The sequence below is a fragment of the Sorex araneus genome, chromosome 2 (assembly GCF_027595985.1).
Source record: "Sorex araneus isolate mSorAra2 chromosome 2, mSorAra2.pri, whole genome shotgun sequence".
NCBI classification, from domain to species: Eukaryota; Metazoa; Chordata; class Mammalia; order Eulipotyphla; family Soricidae; genus Sorex; species Sorex araneus.
In genome coordinates, this window is record NC_073303.1 from 263,563,555 (window position 1) to 263,585,534 (window position 21,980).

General features: G+C 62.9%; 1 protein-coding gene across 1 annotated transcript in view; it reads right to left on the reverse strand.

Moving 5' to 3' along the window:
- Positions 1-1,148: 1,148 nt before the first annotated feature.
- Positions 1,149-21,980, reverse strand: part of OBSCN (obscurin, cytoskeletal calmodulin and titin-interacting RhoGEF) — a 113,751-nt gene continuing 92,919 nt past the window's right edge. Inside the window, exons 82-112 of the mRNA XM_055127324.1 lie at positions 21,695-21,808; positions 20,178-20,345; positions 19,552-19,654; positions 19,256-19,385; positions 18,838-18,931; positions 12,475-12,660; positions 12,115-12,208; positions 11,919-12,043; positions 11,282-11,394; positions 11,021-11,189; positions 10,858-10,939; positions 9,557-9,757; positions 9,225-9,285; positions 7,399-7,476; positions 7,107-7,279; positions 6,994-7,020; positions 6,473-6,625; positions 6,344-6,389; positions 6,150-6,227; positions 4,287-5,997; positions 3,757-3,828; positions 3,510-3,620; positions 3,267-3,434; positions 2,895-3,017; positions 2,643-2,813; positions 2,443-2,527; positions 2,126-2,365; positions 1,821-2,044; positions 1,652-1,727; positions 1,415-1,564; positions 1,149-1,328 (exon numbers count right to left, since the gene is read on the reverse strand). Coding sequence (XP_054983299.1) covers positions 1,154-1,328; positions 1,415-1,564; positions 1,652-1,727; positions 1,821-2,044; positions 2,126-2,365; positions 2,443-2,527; positions 2,643-2,813; positions 2,895-3,017; positions 3,267-3,434; positions 3,510-3,620; positions 3,757-3,828; positions 4,287-5,997; positions 6,150-6,227; positions 6,344-6,389; positions 6,473-6,625; positions 6,994-7,020; positions 7,107-7,279; positions 7,399-7,476; positions 9,225-9,285; positions 9,557-9,757; positions 10,858-10,939; positions 11,021-11,189; positions 11,282-11,394; positions 11,919-12,043; positions 12,115-12,208; positions 12,475-12,660; positions 18,838-18,931; positions 19,256-19,385; positions 19,552-19,654; positions 20,178-20,345; positions 21,695-21,808 — 5,501 coding nt within the window. The 3' untranslated portion in view covers positions 1,149-1,153. The remainder of the gene's footprint in view (positions 1,329-1,414; positions 1,565-1,651; positions 1,728-1,820; positions 2,045-2,125; positions 2,366-2,442; positions 2,528-2,642; positions 2,814-2,894; positions 3,018-3,266; positions 3,435-3,509; positions 3,621-3,756; positions 3,829-4,286; positions 5,998-6,149; positions 6,228-6,343; positions 6,390-6,472; positions 6,626-6,993; positions 7,021-7,106; positions 7,280-7,398; positions 7,477-9,224; positions 9,286-9,556; positions 9,758-10,857; positions 10,940-11,020; positions 11,190-11,281; positions 11,395-11,918; positions 12,044-12,114; positions 12,209-12,474; positions 12,661-18,837; positions 18,932-19,255; positions 19,386-19,551; positions 19,655-20,177; positions 20,346-21,694; positions 21,809-21,980) is intronic.

A 21,980-nucleotide genomic window follows, 5' to 3' on the forward strand; every position in this document is an offset into this window, starting at 1 on the left:
GGCAAGCCAGAGGGCAAAGACAGCCAGATGGAGGTGCCAGGGAAATGCCAGCCAGAGAACAAACGGCCCCTTGGGGGCTGGACTGGCCGGAGAGTGTTGAAGCAGCCCTGGCCACTGGCCACGGGGCACGAATGGAACTGACATTCCTAAGACCCACAAGCCTCGACACCTGCTTTCGTGTGGGGGAGAAGAGAGCACTGTGGGGAAGACCCCAGGGAGTGAGCCTGCTAGGAGGGGCTGCGGAGGGGCCCAGCCTCTGTGGGAGGGTCGGGGGGGAAGCTGGGAAGCTGAACCAGGGAGTTGCTGGAGTGGATGAGAGGCCTGGAGCCGCTCAGAGGAGCTGGGGCCCCGAGGAGCTGTGCACACACACGCCTGACCACTCACACGTCTGTGGCCCTGCGGGGCTGTGCGCACACGCCTGACCACTCACACGTCTGTGGCCCTGCGGGGCTGTGCGCACACGCCTGACCACTCACACGTCTATGGCCCCAAGGGGCTGTGCACACACACGCCTGACCACTCACACGTCTGTGGCCCCGCGGGGCTGTGCGCACACGCCTGACCACTCACACGTCTGTGGCCCCAAGGGGCTGTGCACACACACGCCTGACCACTCACACGTCTGTGGCCCTGCGGGGCTGTGTGCACACGCCTGACCACTCACACGTCTGTGGCCCCGAGGGGCTGTGCACACACACGCCTGACCACTCACACGTCTGTGGCCCGCGGGGCTGTGCGCACACGCCTGACCACTCACACGTCTGTGGCCCAGGAATTCCTAGAGAAACAGCACTGAGGGCCCGGAGCAGGTGCAGGCGGGCAAGGATGGGTGTCGTGCAAACAAGCCGGGAAATGTGGGCTTTGTGCTGTGCCGACAAATTAAGTAAAGACACTGCCGTGACCAGGCCTCCCTGGTGGTGGGGAGACAGAACTTGCCGTTCAATAGTGAAGGCTAACAGCACCCCAGCTCTCCTGCCTCACACCCATGGAGGGCTGCCTGTGCACCGAGGGTGCAGCCAGGCCAGTGTGAGTCTGATGCCGGGGCAGCACAGACATTCCCCTCTCTGTGGGGGGACCCTGTCTCCCCCCACAAGCACCTCGGAAACAGCTTGTCTGAGTCTGCTTTATTGGTGTGCAGGGGCAAGGCTGGGTCTTAGCGCAGGCCCAGGCTGTACTTCTTGGACAGAACCGCCCGCCTCTTCTCACGCTCCCGCACAAAAGCCCGCAGCCGCGAGGTGGGGAAGGCCACGGCTGTGGGCTGTGGGCCGGCAGGGCCCTCCTCGGTCAGCCACGGGCACTGCAAGCAGCTGGACGCACACGGCCGGCCCCTGGAGGGGGGGAGGAAAGGGAGGGCCTCAGCTGTGCGCCCTGACGCAGGGGGGGCTCCCAGGGCGCGTGCGGGCGAGTGGCTTACCAGGGGTGCACACAGAGCGTGCTGCAGAGGAAGGCCACGGCGCCCCCTGACAGCCCCGCGTAGCAGTGGCTGAGGCGGAGCAGCCCCTTGCGCAGGCCTTTCTGGAGGTCGCGAGGACCCTCACCACTCACAGGGTACTCGGCACTCAACCTGCACAACGGGTCGAGAGTCCTGGTCACCTCGCGACAGGAAGGGGAGCTGGCCCACCCTGCCCCAGGGCATCATCAGAGGACTCACATGATGAAGGCCGTCACCCCGATGGCCCAGACGTCGGTCTGTGGAACGGCACCCTGGCCCTCCAGGAGCTCCGGAGCTGTGGATACCACAGGGGAGTCAGGCGCTTGTGGGCCACCGGGAGGGCCAGCCCCCACCCACCCCGGGTCAGGCCACGGCCTGCCCTGCGCACCCATGGTCTCCACGTAGTCCTTGAAGCTCTCTGAGGGCTGGACCCGCTCCTGGGCGAGGCTCTGGGCACTGCCCAGGTCAATCACCTTGAGCAGGTTGTACTCGGTGACAATCATGTTCTCAGACCTGAGGTCCAGGTGCAGGATGTGCTGGGCATGCAGGAACTGGGCAGCACTCAGCATCTGCCACAGGAAGTCCTTCACCTCGGATTCTGAGTAGGAGTCCCTAGGGACAGAGGGGACCTCGCGGCTCAGGGTGTGGGGGCACACCGGCCCCCGCGCCCTTGCCCAGGCCCGGCCCTCCTACCTCTGCGCCAGGCAGGGGAGCAGCTCGGGCCCAGAGCACAGTTCCAAGACCAGCACCAGGTGCCGAGGGCTGAGGTAGGCCGCCTGCAGCTGGGCCAAGTGCGGGTGGCGCAGGGCCTTGAGGGCATGGTACTCGCCCAGCACCGCAGCCCGGTCCGCGGGCCGGTAGGGGATGATCTTGGCGGCCAGGGCCCGTCCGCTGGCCTTCTCCCTGCACTGCCTCACCACACTAAAGCGACCCCTGGAGCAAGAGGGAAGTGGCCGGGCTCAGTCTCAGCCCCTGAGGGGGGTCAGAGGCTGTGGGGTGGGGGAGGGCACCTTCGGATCTGCGTCTGGAAGGCGAAGGTCTGCGTGCTGGGCAGCAGCTGGGCCGGCCGTGTGGGGCCACTCTCCTCCTCAGGGGCTGCGGGAAGGGAAGCCGGCGATGGGACACATCTGTGGCGTCCCCTCGTCCCACGGGCCGGGCAGACCCTCCCGGCGGGACGTGTGAGCGTGGGTTTCGGGGCGAGGCCACTCACCCAGGTGGCGGGGACCCCCCAGGAGGACCTGCTCCGAGGGGCTGCTGTAGGGGCCCATGCCCGCCTTGCTGACGCAGGCCGTCCGGAAAGTGTACAGGCCGCCCCGAGGGAGCTTGCCGGTGAGGTAGCAGCAGTCAAAGATGTCCGAAGCCAGCGTGGTCCAGGCGCCCCCTGCCCCGGGAGGGCACGACTCAGGGCCTGGTGCTGTGTCCCCGCAGCCCCTCTCCAGGGTGTGGGCCCGGAGCTGCGTACCTTCCATGCTGCACTGAACAGTGTAGGTCACAGGCCCACAGCTCTCCACGGGCTTCCACACCAGGAGCACGCCGTCGGCATACACCTCCCCAATGTCCGGGCGCGGGGAGGATGAGGGGCGCTCTGGGGGCCACGGGGGTCCTCATTGGACACCTGCCCGCCCGCCCTCAGCTGTGCCGTCTGCTCCAGCTCTGACCGCGGGGTGGGCCCAGTGCCTCCCGTCCCTCCTGGCCGAGGTTCAGCTGGGCCAGTCTCCCCGGGGTCACACTGGGGGTGCAGCAGGAAGCCTGCAGCCCTGGTGCCCGCAGGAGGAGCTGGCACAGGCAGCTCACCCAGAGCGGGGGCCCCAGCCCCTCCCTCCGGCCCACGCACCTGCTTTCCGCAGGGCGGCTGTGGTGGTCACCGAGCCCAGCGCGTTGCTCACGCTGCAGGTGTACGTGCCGAGGTCCTCAGCGCCCACCACCAGGATGGTCAGCAGCTGGAAGTGCTTCAGCGTGGAGGAGATGAGCAGGCGGCTGCTGCTTTCCAGGGGGACCCCATCTGCAGAGCATTCGCCTCGGTTTCCCTCGGTACACTGACACGGAGCCGCCTGCCCTGCCCGGGACAGCCCCTCACCTTTGCTCCAGGTGGCCTGTGCAGCTGGCTGTGCCAGTACCTGGCAGGCGAGAGTCACCGACTGGCCCAGAACCACAGTCTCATCCACAAGTTCCCTAATGAACAACGGTGCTGGAAAGCCAAGACAGGACAGGTGTGCCTCTGCAGGCGGCCCAGCCCGGGCCCAGGCGTGTCAGCTTGTCACACCACTGGCCGGGGTGCACAGGAGGTCCCCTCCCCCAAAGAGACCTTCAAGCCGTCCACCCACCTTGGTCTCTGCTCTTCAGCTGTAAGGACCCTAGGCCTGGCTTCTTCCTGGGGGGGCCCTCCTTCTCCAGCCCTGCGGGGAGGACAGGGCTGCAGCACACCCACCCCAGAGCAGCCCGAAGAGTCCAGGGTGCCTGGCCCTCGGCCTTGTCTCCGTGTGCAGATCCGCCCAGGCCCCAGGCTGGCTGGAGGGCAGAGCTGGGCTGTGTCCCTCACCTCCCACCAGCATGTGGCATGTGCCAGGCCTGTGCGAGGACCCCTTGACAGGGAAGCAGGCACCAGGAAGGTGACCTTGGGAACACGGCCGTGTGTGCGTGTGTGCGTGTGTGTGTGTGCGTGTGTGTGTGCGTGCACGTGTGTGCGTGTGTGCGTGCGTGTGTGCGTGCAGTACGTGTGTGTGTGTGCGTGTGTGCGTTCACGTGTGTGTGTGTGTGTGTGTGTCGGGGCAACTCGGCCTTCCAGCTGGGGTTCAGGGCGTGGGAGGCAGAGAGCCGAGGGCGCAGAGCAGGTGCCCGGGCCGCGGGGACTTACCTTGGAGCCTGCCCCTCAGGAGGCGGGAGATGTGTGCCACTGAGTCCCTGACCCTGCGGCGCAGCCCCAGCTCCACTGGCTCCTCTGGCAGCGCCTGCGGGAGGCCGTGGGACGGGGGGGACCACTTGCGCTTCCTGCTGCCAGAGACGTCTCCGAGCAGGGCCTGCATGTCGTCTGCCTCCTCGGAGATTTCCAGGTCTCCCGGGCCCAGCCAGGGCCAGGGGGCTCCCAGGCTCTCGGCCAGCTCCTCCCCAGCCTCGGAGTCGGGGGAGGGTGGCTCCTGCGCTGCCGGCTTGGGGACCTTCCTGAAGATCATGAACTCGAAGGGGAGGTACTTGATGTCATACAAGTCAGACAGATTGAGGTAGGCGGGCTCCACCTCCGAGATGTCCAGGGACAGAGTGTCAGCCAGCTCCGAGTCACCTGACAGGTCCCGGATCTGCACCAGTGACACGGCAGGGCCCTGGCCACAGTCTTCCCAGGAGCTGGGCTCTGGGGAGGCCCTGGGGGGCGGGCTGCCACTCTCCGGCAGGGTCTCTGAGGCTGCTGGGAGGCCCTTGGTCCCCACCTCATCCTGCTCCTCAGATGACTGGGAGGTGGCCCAGGCCATCCTGGCCCACAGGGGGCCCTGCCCCAGCATGCCCCCTGCATCCCCCCCGAAGGCGAAGGTGCCGTAGCCCGCCACGCCTGCGTAGCCCCCGCGAAAGCCCAGGGAGAACTTGCGTGTTGTTGCCTCCTGAGGCCGAGGGGGGCTGAGCACAGACTCCTCCTGGGCCAGGTCCTCGTCCAGGGAGGAGCCAGGCTCCGAGCCCAGCGGGGGCGCCGGCCCTGACTGAGGACCCAGGGAGGGGGTGCCCTCCCCAGAGAGGAGGCTGGAGGGTGCCAGGCAGGTCTCTGGGGGGACGGAGCCAGGGCAGGGTGGTCTGACAGCTGCAGGGGGCTCACGACCCAGAGGCGGCGGGAGCTGCCCCCCGTGGCTGTCCTGGACTGACCCTTGCTGCTGAGGGGAGCCCCCAGGGCCACTAGCGAGTGGAAACAGAGCCGGGGCAGCAGCCCCCAGTGCAAGTCCCCCTGGCCGGTTGTCCCCCTGGAGGCCTGAGGGAGCTGGGGCCGGACAGTGCCCTTCTCGGCCAGCCTCAGTGCAGAGGCTCTGGCCGGCGGTCTCCGAGGTGGGCGGGCCGGCCGGCTCCTCCCCAGCAGCCTCCTCCAGCACGCGATGCTCCAGCAGGGGCTCCCGCAGGCCAGGGAGGCCACCCGCAAAGTAGCCGCCCTTGAGCAGGTGCCGCCGCCGGGCCGGGTGCCGCCGGCTGCCGGAGCCGGGGCCCTCCCCGGCCTGCTGGTAGAACAGGCTGCGGATGATGCTCTGCCGGGGCACGCAGCCGGGGACAGCCGGTGGCACGGCGTCCTGGAGCCCCGCCTGCAGGGGCCCGGCGGGCGGGCCGGCCTCAGCCTCCTCGGGGAGGCTGGCCGAGGGCCGCAGGAAGCCCCGGGGGTGCAGCAGCGGGGAGTGGGTCACTGGCGACGGGGGCAGGGACTTGGCCCGGACGAAGGGTGTGAGCTCCGTGTCGGAGGAGGACGAGGAGCTGGAGGAGGCGCTGGTGTCTCTCCGCAGGTGCCGGGCCACCCCGAGGGACGGGCTGTCGGGCGGGCCCCTGAGCAGCTCGGGGATGGAGCGCATGACCAGAATGGACTTGTAGCTCATCAGGGAGCGCTGCGGGGTGCGAGGGCAGGGCAGGGGCCATCAAAGTCCTTCCTTGCCCTCCGCTCCCCACTGCCCTGGCTCTGCCCAGCCCAGGTCCCCCACCGGCCGTGAGGGGGCACAGCCAGGCCCTGGGACCCCGTGTCTCCCTGCCCCCAGCTCACCTGCCAGCGGCTGCGCGCCAAGAGGAACTTGAGCTGCTTGGTGTTGATGAAGTGCGCCTCCTCCGCGGGCACGGATTTCTGAGCCAGGCGAGAGCAGGTGGTCGGGGAGATCCTGGTGTGGGGGGACGGGGGGCGGGGGGACGGACCCAGGCAGACTCCCACATGCGTCCTTCCCTGGAACTTTGGGTACTCACCTGGAACCAGGGGTGCGCCAGGCACGTGGCAGCACTGGGCCGGGCCCTGGAGAGACAGGAAGATGCGATCAGGCCACCAGGGGCCCCTGGAGACGGGGACAAGCCCCCACGAGGCAGCACCACACTCACTGCGGGGCCCGCTGCAGCGTGGCCTGGATGAAGTCCCGGGCCTCTTGGCTGAGGTGGGCAGCGGTGGGGCTGGCCCAGGACACCCGGCCCTCCAGCACGTTCAGGAGGGTGGCACGGTCACTCTCGCCCGCAAAGGGAGACGAGCAGGTCAAGCTGGAAGCAGAAAGGGAACGCTGCCCTGGGGCCGGCGAGGCTCTGGCCGGGCGGTGTGCGCCGAGGGCCAGCCTCCGCCCGGGCGAGGCGGGAGCCAGGTTCTCCAGGGCAGCATAGCCTCACAGGGGGCTTCTGGACAAGGCACCCCACACGGCAGGGACCGCTGAAGGCCAGCCTTGTGACTGCGGAGGCCTGGACACGGGCAGCACCAGCCTCTTATCGGAGTTGGCTGGGGGCCTGCTCCCAGGATAGCTGCCCCTCCGGTCTTGGGTTTGATCTGGGCAGAGGCCAGTGGGGCGCGTGGCCTCGGGCCGGCCGGGAGCCAGCAGGAACCTGTGGCAGAGGCGCTGACGGCAGCGGCTGCTCACCTCAGGTAGGAGATGACTCCCATCGCCCTGCAGGGACAGAACCACAGACATGAGTCCCCTGCCCCAGTCCTGGCCACAGGCGTGGGGAGCTGGCACCCGGCCCAGCCACATACCAGATGTCAGAGGCCTCGCTCACAGGCTCTTGCTCAATGATCTCAGGGGACACGAACTCGGGGCAGCCATACTTGCTGTACTGCTGCTCCGTCGGGTTCACTCGCTGGGCAAACCCAAAGTCGCAGATTTTGATGTCTTCACGAGCAGGGTGCACCATCAGGATGTTGGGGGGCTGTCAGGCAGAGTCGGGGTCACATCAGGCCATGAGGGGCCCTGTGCTTGGGAGGCACCGGAGCAGCCGGGCAGGGGCCCCACCGATGAGTCTGGAGACAGACTGGGGCTCCACAATACCTTTATGTCCAGGTGGAGGACACCATGGCTGTGCAGGTAATGCAGCCCCTCGGCCAGCTGCTGGATATAGACCTTGACCTGCAGCAAAGGTAGATGCTCAGGTGAGTGGGCTCCATGTGTCTCAAGACTGGGGACTCCTGGAAGCTGGGAGCGGGGAAGACTGGGGGGAGAGAGCAGGAGGCCTGACTGCTGACCCTGTGTGGTCTGAAGGGTGAGCAACGAGCTGGTTCTCAGGACGACCACCAGGAGCCCAGTCCAGGTCTCTGAGAAACACACATCTGAAGGGCAGAGCAGGGGACGGGATGGGCAGCAGAGAGAGGCACTCAAGGCAGGAGGCCTGGTGTGTACAGACAGCAGTGCAAGGCATGTGAGGGCAGAACAGTGGGGCAGCAGAGTGGGGCATGTTCAGGCAGCAGAGCAGGGTGTGCGGGAAGCAGAGAGGGTGTATGAGGGCAACCAGAGAGGGTGTGTGAGGGTAGCACAGTGGACTGTGTGAGCACAACACAGTGGGTATATATGGGAAGCAGGGCAGGTGGGTGAGAGCAGCACAGTAGGTGTGTAAGGGCAACAGAGTGAGTGTGTGAGGGCAGCACAGTAGGTGTGTGAGGGCAACAGAGTGGGTGTATGAGGGCAGCACAGTAGGTGTGTGAGGGCAGCAGAGTGGGTGTGTGAGGCAGCACAGTAGGTGTGTGAGGGCAACAGAGTGAGTGTGTGAGGGCAGCACTGTGGCTGTATGAGGGCAGCAGGGCAGTGTGTGAGGGCAGCAGGGCAGTGTGTGAGGACAGCAGAGTGGGTGTGTGAGGGCAGCACAGTAGGTGTGTGAGGGCAGCACAGTAGGTGTGTGAGGGCAGCAGAGTGGGTGTGTGAGGGGAGCACAGTAGGTGTGTGAGGGCAGCACAGTAGGTGTGTGAGGGCAGCAGAGTGGGTGTGTGAGGGGAGCACAGTAGGTGTGTGAGGGCAACAGAGTGAGTGTGTGAGGGCAGCACAGTAGGTGTGTGAGGGCAGCAGAGTGGGTATGTGAGGGGAGCACAGTAGGTGTGTGAGGCCAGCACAGTAGGTGTGTGAGGGCAGCAGAGTGGGTGTGTGAGGGGAGCACAGTAGGTGTGTGAGGGCAGCAGAGTGGGTGTGTGAGGGGAGCACAGTAGGTGTGTGAGGGCAGCAGAGTGGGTGTGTGAGGGGAGCACAGTAGGTGTGTGAGGGCAGCAGAGTGGGTGTGTGAGGGCAGCACAGTAGGTGTGTGAGGGCAGCAGAGTGAGTGTGTGAGGGGAGCACAGTAGGTGTGTGAGGGCAGCAGAGTGGGTGTGTGAGGGGAGCACAGTAGGTGTGTGAGGGCAGCAGAGTGAGTGTGTGAGGGGAGCACAGTAGGTGTGTGAGGGCAGCAGAGTGGGTGTGTGAGGGGAGCACAGTAGGTGTGTGAGGGCAACAGAGTGAGTGTGTGAGGGCAGCACAGTAGGTGTGTGAGGGCAGCAGAGTGGGTGTGTGAGGGCAGCACAGTAGGTGTGTGAGGGCAGCAGAGTGGGTGTGTGAGGGCAGCACAGTAGGTGTGTGAGGGCAGCAGAGTGAGTGTGTGAGGGCAACACAGTAGGTGTGTGAGGGCAGCAGAGTGGGTGTGTGAGGGCAGCACAGTAGGTGTGTGAGGGCAGCAGAGTGGGTGTGTGAGGGCAGCACTGAGGCTGTATGAGGGCAGCAGGGCAGTGTGTGAGGGCAGCAGGGCAGGTGTGTGAGGACAGCAGAGTGGGTATGTGAGGGCAGCAGGGTGAGGTGTGTGAGGGCAGCAGAGTGAGGGCAACAGGCTGGGTGTGTGGGGGCAGCAGACACCACATCACCTCAGCTTCAGTCACCACGCTCTTCTTGAACAGACGGTCCAGCAGCTCCTCTGATGAGCACCTGGGTTCCGTCAAGGAAAGTCTGGGGTCTGGAACCCACCCTGCCCACCCACTAGCATACCCCTCTCGGGCGCAGCTATGCTGCAGAACTCAGGGACCGAGGTTGGCTCACAGGGTGGGCGGCTGCCACACACACCCACTCAGCCAGGCCCAGAGAATGTGGGGCAGGGGCTCACATCAGGGCTGGCGCGTTGGGTCAGAAGTTTCCCCAACCGCTACAGGACAGGCACTGCCAGGCCTGGACACCAGGACCTGGGGCCAGGGATGGATACAGCTCCAGGACGAGGATCAAGGTCTTCCGGGTCTCAAACTGGTCCAGCAGTCCAGTGACCAATGGGTGGTTCAGTGTAGCCAGGATGTCGCGCTCACTGTATGCCTGGGTCCGTGTCTTGCTACGCAGCGGGATGAACTTGGCTGCACAGGACATCTGGTTCCCTTTGTGCTGGACTCGCTTCACAAATCCGAACACACCCCTAGGAGGAGGGAAGCAGAGCAGTAAGAGTGGACGGCTGGAAGGCTGTTGGGGTCAGCAGGCAGCTGGAGGAAGGTATGCGCAGGTAGTCGAGTGGGTGTATGAGGGTGGCAAGGTGGGGTGTATGAGTGCAGCAAAGTGGGCTGTGTGAGGACAGCAGGGTAGGCGTGTGAGGGCAGCAGAGTGGGTGTGTGAGGGCAGCAGAGTAGGTGTGTGGGGGTGGGACAGTGGGTGTGTGGGGGTGGGAGAGTGGGTGTGTGGGGGTGGCAGAGTGGGTGTGTGAGGGCAGCAGAGTGGGTGTGTGAGGGTGGCAGAGTGGGTGTGTGAAGGCAGATAAATGGGTGTGTGAGGGCAGCAGAGTGGGTGTGTGAAGGCAGATAAATGGGTGTGTGAGGGCAGCAGAGTGGGTGTGTGAAGGCAGATAAATGGGTGTGTGAGGGCAGCAGAATGGGTGTGTGGGGGCAGCAGAGTGGGTGTGTGAGGGCAGCAGAGTGGGCTGTGAGGGCAGCAGAGTGGGCGTGTGTGGACTGCAGATTGGGTTGTAAGGGTGGCAGAGTGAGCTGTGAGAGGGCAGCAGAGTGGACGTATGAGGGCGGCAGAGTGGGTGTGTGGGGGTTGCAGATTGGGTGTGTGAGGATGGCAGAGTGGGTGTGGTAAGGCAGCAGAGTGGGCGTGTGTGGGCTGAAGATTGGGTGTGTGAGTGTGGCAGAGTGGGTGTGTGAGGGCAGCATAGTGGGTGTGTGAGAGCAGCAGAGTGTGTGAGGGCAGTAGAGTGGTTGTGTGAGGGCAGATGAGTGGTGTGTGAGGGCAGCAGAGTGAGGTGTGTGAGGGCAGCAGAGTGTGTGGGGGGGAAAGCAGAGTGAGTGTGAGGAAAGCAGATTTGTTGTGTGAGAGCAGGAGAATCGGGTGTGTGAAGGCAACAGAGTGGGTGTGTGAGAGCAGCAGAGTGAGTGTGTGAGGGCAGCAGAATGGGCGTGTGAGGGCAACAGAGTCGGGTGTGGGAGGGTAGCAGTGTGAGACTCGCACAGGCAGCTGGAGGTGGAGGGAGAGCGCATCAGAGTGGGCACGCGCGGGCAGCAGGGCAGCTCCTTTCATCCGCACCTTCCAATCTCCTCCTTGACCTCATAGAAGGAGTGCAGTTTCCTCCGGAAGCTTTGCTTTTCTGAGTCCTGCTCATCTTCTCCTAGGGGTAAGCCAGCTGTGGTCAGCCCCTGCTGGGTGCAGAGACGACCACGCAGGTCTGCCATCCAAGACCCTGACTCACCGCCCTGCACCAGCAGCTCCGCCTTGCACAGCACCTGACCACCAGCGTTGTGGGCCAGGCAGGTGTAGACACCAGCATCGCTATGGGCTACATCCCTCAGCTCCAGAGAATAGGTGGTTCCTTCCTGCAGTGGGACCAGCCGGGGCCCCTCTGCCAGCTGGACGTTGTTCTGGAGGCACAGGACACAGGCAGCCCTTTACCCAAGGCTCCTCCAGCGGGCAGTCCATGCAGCCCACTTCACCCAGCCTAGCCTGTCCCTACCTTGTACCAATTCACCGTGGGCTGTGGGTGGCCCTCAATGACTGCCTGGAAGCGGGCAGTGCCACCTCTCTCCACCTGCACATCCTCGATGGTGACCTGCATGGATGGGGGCTCTGCAGGTGGAGATAGGCCATGCACTGGGGCATCCATCTAGTGCACGTCCACCCTACCCCGGAGTCTACCCACGTGAGCTGGGCCTGCAGCCACCAAGACGTCTGTGCCACTTGGGCATGCCCTGGCACGCCCAGTGGGCAGCAGGCCCTGTGGTACACTATAGGGAAGTGCAATTGCCTACTGGACCACACTCACACACATGCATGCACGTATGCCCCCACACACACATACATATATACACACATATACACATATTGCACACAGATACACATATGCATACACATACAGACACATGCACACACATATATACACACATGCACACACAGACACAAACACAGGCATACATAGACGCACATATACACAGAGACATACACACACACACACACACACACACACACACACACACACACACACGACCACCTTTCAGCCCTGAGAGCAGAGTGAGCTCAACATGCTGCCTGCCAGACCCAGGGGTTGGCTCGGGGCTCACTGGGGGCAGAGGCGGGTACAGGGGTATGCCTACTTGTCGCCCCTGCGTCACCAGCCTGATACACGATTGTCCTGTGGGTGGTCTCCGTAATCACATGGCTGTGGACGTCCCAGAGGGGTTCTGCTGTGCCTGCCACAGGCCAAACTGCACCCTCCATCCTGGGGGCAGGGAGCCAGTGAGACATCGCACCCCGCCCTCCTCCACCCGCCCCAGAGGGTAGGGAGGTTACCGGATGGGCACGATCCGTTCCTGGGTCTCGGTGCCCAAGTCATGCTGCGGGCCCACGTCGGGAAGGGGCTGTGGCACCATCCGGGAGGGTTCAGCTGGTGAGGTAAGGGGCTTCGTCAGGCAGGTTTTCTGGGGGTGGGGACACAACACCCTGACACTCTCCAGAGGGGGAAGGGAAGTGCCCTGAGGCCCCTTCTGAGGGTGCAGCTCCCACCCCCACCCTGAGTGCTCCCAGGACCCAGACCCCACCCAGTTTCCCAGATGGGAGACTGAGGCTGGGCCAGGGTTCCAGGTTTCTCCTGAAGGGCACCCGGGGGACTAGGGTTTGGGCAGTTTTCAGGCTTCAAGGGCCAGGTCTTACCAGACGCTGCACCCACGCCCTGAGGACTTGCTGCCCGTTGCTCAGGCAGCCCCCCAGGGCCAGCGCTGGGGCCTGTGTGACCCCCTACAGCCGGTCTGGGAGCTTCCTGGCTTTCCACTGTCCTGGGGACATCTCCTACTTCCTGGTCCATGGGCTCCAAGGCCTCTGGGAGCGTAACAGCAGCACCTGTGGAATGGCAGGTCAATACACCGTGAGGGGTGACTGGGGCCAGAGGAGAGAGCTCCCAGGGAGCCACGCGGCTGCGCCAGCTGCCTGCCCCATCCACCCACCCACTGGCCTCAGCAGGAGGAAGCTGAGGGTGCTATCCCAGCTGCCTTCAGGACACCTCTGGGGGCAGCTTCCATTATCTTCGATCCCTCATCCCAGTTAATGGACACAGCCCCTCCCCTGGGGCTGCCCCGATGAAAGCAGACCCTGGGGTGTGGGCAGGGCCTCAAACTGGATTCAGGAAATCAGACTAGAAATCAAGAAAATCCAGGACCTCAACCTCCGAGATACTGTTGAAGCCCACTCCAGAGGCAAGAGGGGGAACAAAGTAAGATCAATGACTAGAACTGAAAACGGTTACGTCCAAAGCTTCTATATAGCAAAAGAAACTCTCATCCCTAACGGGCAGCCTACACATGTGGAGAAAACATTTGCCTGTGAACCACTGCTCCCCAACATGGAAACTGCAGGAGGTGAAAGTTTTGAGCAGACACCTCTCCTCTCCTCAGAGAGCCCCATGCTTACCGACCTAGTAAGGCTCGGGAGTTCATATCTGAACATTTTTTCAAATGTAACTTTAAAATCTCATTATTGTTAAGACCAAAAAGGATCTCATCCCAAGAAAACTTGCAGTTCTTGTGAAGTGACTACCTGTTGTGATCATTTAGCAACATCGCCAAACTACGCTGTAAACAAGAAGAATAATCGTGTCTGTTATGTCACTGTTTCACTGTCCCAGTTAAACATTGTTGCTCCCATACTAACAGACTGAGACGGTAAAGACAGAAGAATGGAAAAGGACAGCTGGTCACTGTCCATGGTCCTGGAGTCTCAGGTTTGAGACTAGGGACAGGGTAGGCTGAGAAGGTCCTGGAGAGTGGGGAGACAGGGAAAACACCCCTCCTGCCCCCGGCTTTCACTTAACCAGACCCCTGACCAGGTTTCCGCTCCAGTGGATCCCTGCTGAGTGCTCCTGGTCTCTGCTTGTTCCTGGTGCAGGTACAGCCTCTCCTTCTCCACTTGAATGTCCCCCCGCCTCTCACTTCTGTCCTGGCTAGGACTGGCTGCATATCCTCAGAAAGGCCTGCTCAGTGCCCACAAGTATGGAATGACCACCACCCAGTGCCCAGGTCCCACCCACACAGCCCCTCATGATGGTCACTGCTGCACCCCCAGTCACAGGAGCTGCCATCCAGACGGCAAGAAGGAAGAACAGAGGCGGCAGTTGGAGACATTTATTGTCAGGCCAACTGGCCAGGTAGTTCCTGTGTACAGACCCTGTGTCCGCCCCCCAGATGCCCTGGTGGCCAGCAGACCTGGGCCCCAAGAGCACACTGAGGCAGAGAGTCTGCTGTTGGTGATGCCTGGGAGGGGGCACTGTACAATGGGGCTGTGGGCGGAGGGACAGAGGCCAGGCCATGGGCTGCAGAACTGCCCCACTGTCCAGCCAGGGCTGAGTCTGGAGAGGTAGGAAGTGTTCAGGGCAGGGCTGGTTTCCGCTGGGGAGAGGCACGTGGGCAGTGCAGGCTCCCTGGGGCGGTCCTTCCTGTCGGCTCAGCCCTGAGAGGGTCCTGCTGCCCCATCCCCATCAGGCCGGATGTGCAGGGTGACCATCTCGCCCACTGTCCCAAAGCTGCAAGTCTGGGTGGAAACCTCTGTTTTGAAGCTGCTCTGGCCGGTGTCAGCAGAACGTTGGACCCGGGTGCAGAAGGAAGGCTTCCAGGAGGAGACACCCCTAGCCTGGGCCTCAGGTGTATGCAGGGAGGCGCCCACTGGGCCCAGGACCTGGGGCCCCCACGGAGACACCTCCTGAGGCCTGGCGACGTGGCTGAAGAAGCTTCGGGGGCCTGATGGGCGCCCCACATTGAGCACGACGGGCTGCCCCACCGTGGGCTCCCGGACCTCCCTCTGGAGCACCGACACCTCGCAGGGAGGGTCGTCCGGGGTGCTGCGTGCAGGGTGGCCGCATCCAAAGGTCTCCCCCTCCTGGGGCACGTAGTCGTCCAGGTCGGCCAGCGTCAGCACCCGGCCCTGGTGTGTGAGGATCTTGGGGGAGCGGCCCTGCAGCGAGGCCGCAGCCTGGGGCTCCCGGTCCCACTCCTCCAGCGGCGTCTCCTCCTCCTCCACTGTCCAGACAGGGAGCAGCTCTGGGGGCTCATCTGGGCTTGGCGGGCGCCTGGCATCCGCAGGGAAGACGCCGGGCTGGCCCTGGGGCTGCTGGGCCAGCAGTGTGTTGTTGGAGTTGTTGGCATTGAGGTCCCCTTCCGGGGTGGCGCCAGGGAGCACGGAGAGCAGCCCGGGTGAGCCTCCAGCCTTCTTCACCCGAACTTCAACCGTTTCTTCCACCTCCACCCACTTGGGCTGAGGCCTCGAGCCCCCAAGGCAGGCTGGTGTGCGGGCCTCGGCCTCTGTCACATACAGTGTGGGCACAGGGGACCTCCAGCTGGACTCTGCCTCAGGCCTGCGGGACTGGCCAGCCCCCAGGTCGGGTGGGGCTGGCATGGACGGGCTGGCAGAGCGCCGGGATGGTGACCTGGACGGAGACTTGCTGGGGGAGCGGCGGCGGCCCCGGGGGCTCTTCACCACGGTGGTGATGGTCTCCTCTCTGCAGGGAGAGCCCCGAGAGGAGATGGGTGGGCCAGACCCCACCCCCACCTGGCAGTGCATGCGGGAGCAGTCAGTGTGCAAGCAAGCAGGCAGCCGGTGAGAAGACAGAAGCCCAGATCTGCTCAGTTCCCCAGAACCGCACAGGAAGTGGGTGCGGGACTACAGCACAGGGACGACTTTCCCTCCCAGAAGCTGACACGTAGGATCCTGACCCTAAAGTGCAGTGCTCATGATATTACACAAAGACCTCACATGCGCTGGAGCTGGTTACACTCCAACACCGAGCGTGGTCTCAAACTCACAGATCCCAGCTTGCCAGATCACCACTACCCAGTGGGGCTATTCCTTCCCTTCCTTCCCCACAACCTCAAACCAAGTAGGCAACCCACAAGTATCTAATTAAGACCAAAACCAAGAAGAGGGCACAAGGCTTTCCCAGCTGCCTCCTCTACTCCTCTTTCACTCACACCAACGGCCTCACAATCCTTAGAAATCCTAATGCTACCAGCACCACTGGTACTCCCACCAACCTCCCGAGCACGCCTGGCCCCTCTGCCCTCCTGCCCCCTGCCCTTGTCACTGCTTCAAGCAGTCCTATGAGCCCCAGCAAGGCCAAGACACTGGCTCTCAGGAAAGGGGGGCTGCAGGTGTGGTGAGGGACAGAGCGACGGGGGTGGCAGATACATCCGCTTGGCCAAGAGGGACCCTAAGTGACCCTCAGCTGGCCTGAGGCTGTTGGGTACATGAGTGGGAGTTTGGCATAAGGACATCCTGCTTTGGAGGTGCTGTCAAGGAGGGGCGAACTGTCCCTACGGGCTTTAAGCCCCCACACAGGCTCACTGCACCACCACCCATCGAACCACAGCACGTGGGACAGAAACCACTGCAATGGTCTTGTCAGCCTCATCTCCTGCTTGAGCAGCTTTCTCCTACTGGAAGTCCTCCCAGATTTCCCTGGCCTGACCCTAACCTTGCTTCTGTGGGTACACCAGCATGGCTATGAAACCCTGGTGATCATCTAGAAAGGTGTCAGGCTTTACCTGCCTCGGGGGTGCAAAGAGGAACAGTGGGCCATGGTTCTCACCCTGGGGTTCCCATGTGCAGCTCGAGCCACTTCTTCAGTGGACACGGAATGCCAGCTCTGGGCAATGCCCATAGTCCAGCCTCTGCAGAAACGGGCCTGATCCACAGGACCCCATCCAGCCTCCACCCTGTGGTCAGTGGCACCCCTGAGGCGGGTCGGCGCTGGCAGGCGGCAAGCAGGTGAGTGAGCATGCGGGCGCACAGCAGTCAGGGGTCAGGCACACTCCTGCACTTACATGACGATGGTTTTCCTGGGGACTCTAGTCTCTTGCTCAGTGACTACAAAGAAAACAGGTGGACAGCGAGGGTTACAACCAGTCGCTTGGGCAGGGCTCCTTGGGGGGCCACTGGTGGCTGATAGCTCTCCTACAGAAACGCCCACCAGAGGAGTGGAGAGGGCCACATCTGAGCCCTTGTGGTCATGTGCGCTGAGGGTATCTCCCCAGGGGCCTCCTGACCCCCGCAAACTCGGCTACATCTAGCTTTCCTCCTGGGAGCCAGCAGACAGGCCCGTGGCTCTCATTTATCAGGGGGGTCCAGATCCCTGAAGCAGACCCCTAGCACCCGTGGTTTGGGGCACAGGTGCCCCAGCTTGGCCTGGACAGACAGCAGGCAGTCACGACTCCAAGACCACTCTCCGCCCTACAAACAGAGCTGCTACCTCCTAGTCAAGGGGCTTTGCTCACTTGTTCACTGCCCTCCATACAACCCAGAGTGCCATGAGCTGCACCAGCTGCCCTCGGACAGGGGCCTCTGCTGGAATACTGGAGGGATCACCCTGTCGGAAACCTGGACCATACTGGGCACAGCCTGTCCACCAGCTGCAGTCAGCGTGCGGTGGGGAAGCCCGGGCTAGTCCTTTGCTCTCCCTGACAAGGTCTTTCTGCTACTGCGCCAGGCACCAGGCTGACAGGAAGCCAAGCGAAGCGGGATCCTGGCTGGCACAGCTACAGAGCGAAGGGGCCAGCGCCCACCACATGGGCCGTCCGGGGCCTTCTCTGGTTAAAGGTGAAGCAGGGGCAAGGATTAGGAAGCAGGGAAGCAGCACACACTTCCAGCTCCCAGGCTTGCCACTCCTCCAGCCCACCGCTGAGGACGCCACGACGGCAGACCAAATGTCTCTGCAGGACGTGCTGGCCAGCGCCAGGAAAGAGAGCTGGGCATGGGCCCACTGCTCCCCAGTGAGAGACCGACGCAGGAAGTGCAGAGGAACATCGATGAACCGGCCACAAGGCGGGGGGGCCGGGGGGGCTGCTGGCCCCGTGCACTCAATCGAGGTGGGCACCCAAGATGGGGCCCAGACAGATGTGGGAATTCACACAGGTCACTTAGTGACTAGGGAGGACACAGTCCACCTTCCCATCTGCCACAGGAGCCAGGGCTCCACAGGTGTAGCACCAGCATCAGCATTCAGTCCCTTCCATGGGGGCAGCAGTCCTCTGATGACCCATGTCAGGACAGACAGCTCTGCCTCCTTCCCAGCCCTGTCACACCCTAGGCTGCGCATCTAGGGACCCGAAGCCAGGTCTGTGTGAAAGGCGAGTTTGTGCCTCATCTACTGACGCCCACAGCCAGATGTGTGTGGAGGTCGAGCACACACCTCACTTACTGACACCCACCGCCAGGTGTGTGTGGAGAGTGAGCACACATCTCACCTACTCACACTCAGTCAGGTGTGTGTGTGGAAGGTGAGCAAACACCTCACCTACTGACGCCCACCGCCAGGTGTGTGTGGAGGGTAAGCACACACCTCACCTACTGACGCTCACTGCCAGGCGTGTGTGGAGGGTAAGCAAATATATCTGTTCACCTTCCACACACACACCTCACGTACTGACGCCCACCGCCAGGTGTGTGTGGAGAGTGAGCACACACCTCACCTACTGACGCCCACTGCCAGGTGTGTGTGGAGGGTAAGCACACACCGCACCTACTCACACCCAGTCAGGTGTTTGTGTGGAGGGTGAGCACACACCTCACCTACTCACACTCAGTCAGGTGTGTGTGTGGAGGGTGAGCACACACCTCACCTACTGACACCCAGTCAGGTGTGTGTGTGGAGAGTGAGCACACACCTCATCTACTGATGCACACAGCCAGGTGTGAGTGGAGGGTGAACACACACCTCATCTACTGATGCACACAGCCAAGTGTGAGTGGAAGGTGAACACACACCTCGAGACCTACTGATACCCACAGCCAGGAGTGTGTGGAGGGTGAGCGTAAACCTCCTCCACTGACGCCCCTTCTGCCTCATGAGTTCTACCCAGGACCCCAGGAGTGTGCCGAGACAGGCCAGGGAGCCCGAGTTCTGGACACTCTGAGGAAGCCTCTTTGGCAAGCTACCCTGATCGTTCCTGCTGCCCCACATGTGAAAACCCTCGTCCTCCACGGATTCTGCTTGTGGACTGGACCCAGCTCTGGGGTAGTCAGACACATACTGACCTTCCACAGCAGCCACCTGCTCTCGAACTCTTGGTGTCGGGCTCTGCAGAGACAGCTCAGCGCCGCCACGTGTCGATCCTAGCCGGTTAACCAACTGTGGAGCAAAGGGCATGCCAGCTCAGAGTTCACAGCTTCCTGAACCCAGGGCCCTGCATCCCTTGTAGGAGGCCCACCTCTGGCCACAACAGAAAGGGCTCCCTCCCAGCATCCTTGAAGGGGCTTCCCGGGACATAGGGGCATTCCACAGGCGTGGCCAACGTGATGTGGCCAAAGGGTCCCACTCCTGAAGTGTGGCTTAGACAGCTCAGTAAATGTTTCCAGTTCAGACACAGTGAACCAAGCTGTCCAGCGCAGTGCCCCTGCCAGGGCAACATGCCCACCCACCTCTGTGCCCACGGTGGCAGCTCTGGCCCCTCACCTCACACTCATAGTGGCCCAGGTCCTGCACACCAGCTGCCCGGATCTCGAGCACCAGCATGCCACTTCGAGGTTCACTCAGCATCCGGTACTTGCCCCCGGGGGCCAGCAGGGCTCCATCCTTGTACCATCTGCAGACAACACAGGGTTGTGAGACAGGCCTTTCCTCCTGATGCCGCCCGCATCAGCCATCCCAAGTCTTCCCTGTATGGCCGGGATCACAGTGTCGAGCCCTAGAGGCTGTGAGTGTGCCAGACGGTCTGGCCCTCATTTCACTCATGGGGTCAAGCTGCCCACCTGATCTGAGGGTGCGGGGTGCCTTCAATGGAGCAGGTCACCTGGGCCTCCTCTCCTTCCGCGAAGGGCATAGCTCGGACCTTGGTCACAAACCGCGGGGGCACTGCAGGGAAGAAGCAGCACACTGATCACAAGGGCCCCACTCCCAACAGAAGCTGACCATTAGGACCCCACTCCTCAAGAGGGCACCAACCATCAGGACCCCACTCCCTAGTGGGGCACTGACCACCAGGACCCCAATCCCCAATAGGGCACCGGCCATCAGGATTCCAATCCCCAGTACAGCACTGACCATCAAGATCCCACTTGCCAACAGAGCACTGACCATGAGGACCCACTCCCTAAACTGACCACTAGGACCCCACTTTTCAAGAGGGAAGTATCAGGACCCCACTCCCCAACAGAGCACTGACCACCAGGACCCCAGTCCCTAATAGAGCAATGACCATCAGGACTCCACTCCCCAACAGTACTGGCCATCAGGACCCCACTCCCTAGTAGGGCAATGACCGTCAGGACCCACTCCCCGATAGGGCACTGGCCATCAGGACTCCACTCCCAGTGAGCACTCACTGCCGGACCTGAGCCCCCAGGGCAGCGCCCCGCATGACTCCCTCTCAGCACACCTTGTACCACGATCTTGCCCAGGCTGCTGGCATTGCCGGCGGCACTGGCTGCAAAGCACATGTACTGGCCGGAGTCTGCACCGGTCAGATTGTCCAGAATGAGAGCACAGGAGCCATCAGGGTCTTCGATAAGGATATGGTGAGGGTCCACTTCCACCGGCTTCCCATCTGGAAAGGAGAGGAGCCTCCATCACGATGAGGTTGGGGTGTCGGGGGATGTCCTGAGACCCCGCTCACAACTGCTGCCCACAGGTCCTGGAGGACATCACAGTCCCCTGCTGTCACCGTGGGGACACCATGGGGCGTCCCACAGCTCTGCAGGTGCTGGGCAAGGTTGTCAGAGGCTCTCTAATAAAGCCATCGGCTCTGCCCTCAGCATCGGCACTCACCCCTCCCTGAGGTACGGCCACCTTCGCCTGTAGTGCGCAACTGCCCTGGGTGAGGGGATGGCTGTGGGCTCTACTGTTTCTACGATGGCAGCCTGTGTCCACCCACAGGTCCTGGGGCTTGTCTGGGGCTGACCAGGCTGGTTCCCAAACAGTAAGCAGCTAGATCCTGTATTTCTGCTGTGCAGTTCTGCCACATGTGAGCAGACCTGTGAGCCACTGACAGACAGGCTCACATGCCATGTGGTCCCCTCTCGGCAGTACTCGGGGTGGGGGCTCTGGAACAGGCTCAACTCTGACCTCTGGTGTGCCCCGGGGTGCTGCTCTTCTGGAAGCTAGGAACTGCCTGAAGGCTCTCCACTGCCCAACGGACACTGGTCTGTGGCTGCACAGGACCTTCTGGTGGAGTCTAGCCCCAAGGCCACAGGTACACCTCCACCCTGGGTGCCAGAGGACGGCCACTACACCATGGTCCCTCACAAGGCTAGAAGGGACCCAGCCAGACCACAACACAGGACCACCCATGGCTGTTCTGTGGGCTTGTGGCACCTGGCGGCGTCCACGCAAGCCCAGTGCATGGCAGACAGGGGCTCAGCACTGCTGCAGGGAGACCCCTGCAGGTCTCTCAGGAACCAACGGCCCCCCCCGCCCCCAATCACCAGCCTTCCTGCCTACTTCTTCTAGGCCACCCTGAGCTGTCCCTATGGTGGAATGTGCCCCAGGGAAACCAGAGAACACAGCTGCCCAGAGACGGAGCCACCAAAACCAGGGCTGGCACAGTGATGCAAGAGGAACCTGGTAAGCATGTCCTGGCTTAGCTGGGGCCTCAGACCATTCCCTGGGAGAGAGAAGGGCACAGCACTGAGGCTCAGGGCAGGGTCACACCCACCTGGCGACCCCAGCAGAAGGCCTGGGCTCCTGTCAGACTGAGCAAGCCTGACGCCACCCCACCTTCCCCCTTTGGCCATAATGAACGGGAGCCCCGAGTGGGCCAGCCCTGAGAGCGGCTAGAGTGGTCAAGCTCAGTGTCCCCAGGCCTGGTGTCATAAGGGGCTCCTGGGGCACTCCTGGGGCACCCAACACAGCTCCTGGGCTGAGCACGTGTCAGCAAAGTCAACCCCAAGGCCCTACCTTTGTACCAGCTGACCACAGGCGTGGGTGTGCCTGTCACACGGCAGGCCAGCTTCACCGTCTCACCCAGCTCAGCAGTGCAGTCAGCCAGCTCCTCCTCGAAGTCTGGGGGGCCTAAGGGGACATGGAGGGGCTCACACCCTGGGCACATGCCTTCCCGCAGGCTGGCTGGGCTCGAGGCAAAGGAACCCAGATGGAGGGTCCACTGAGGGCCGGCTGCCAGCCCCACAGCCACAAGGGTGCTTCTCCCTAGGTCAGGTTGGAGTTGGCTGCTGGGGAGGGGCGG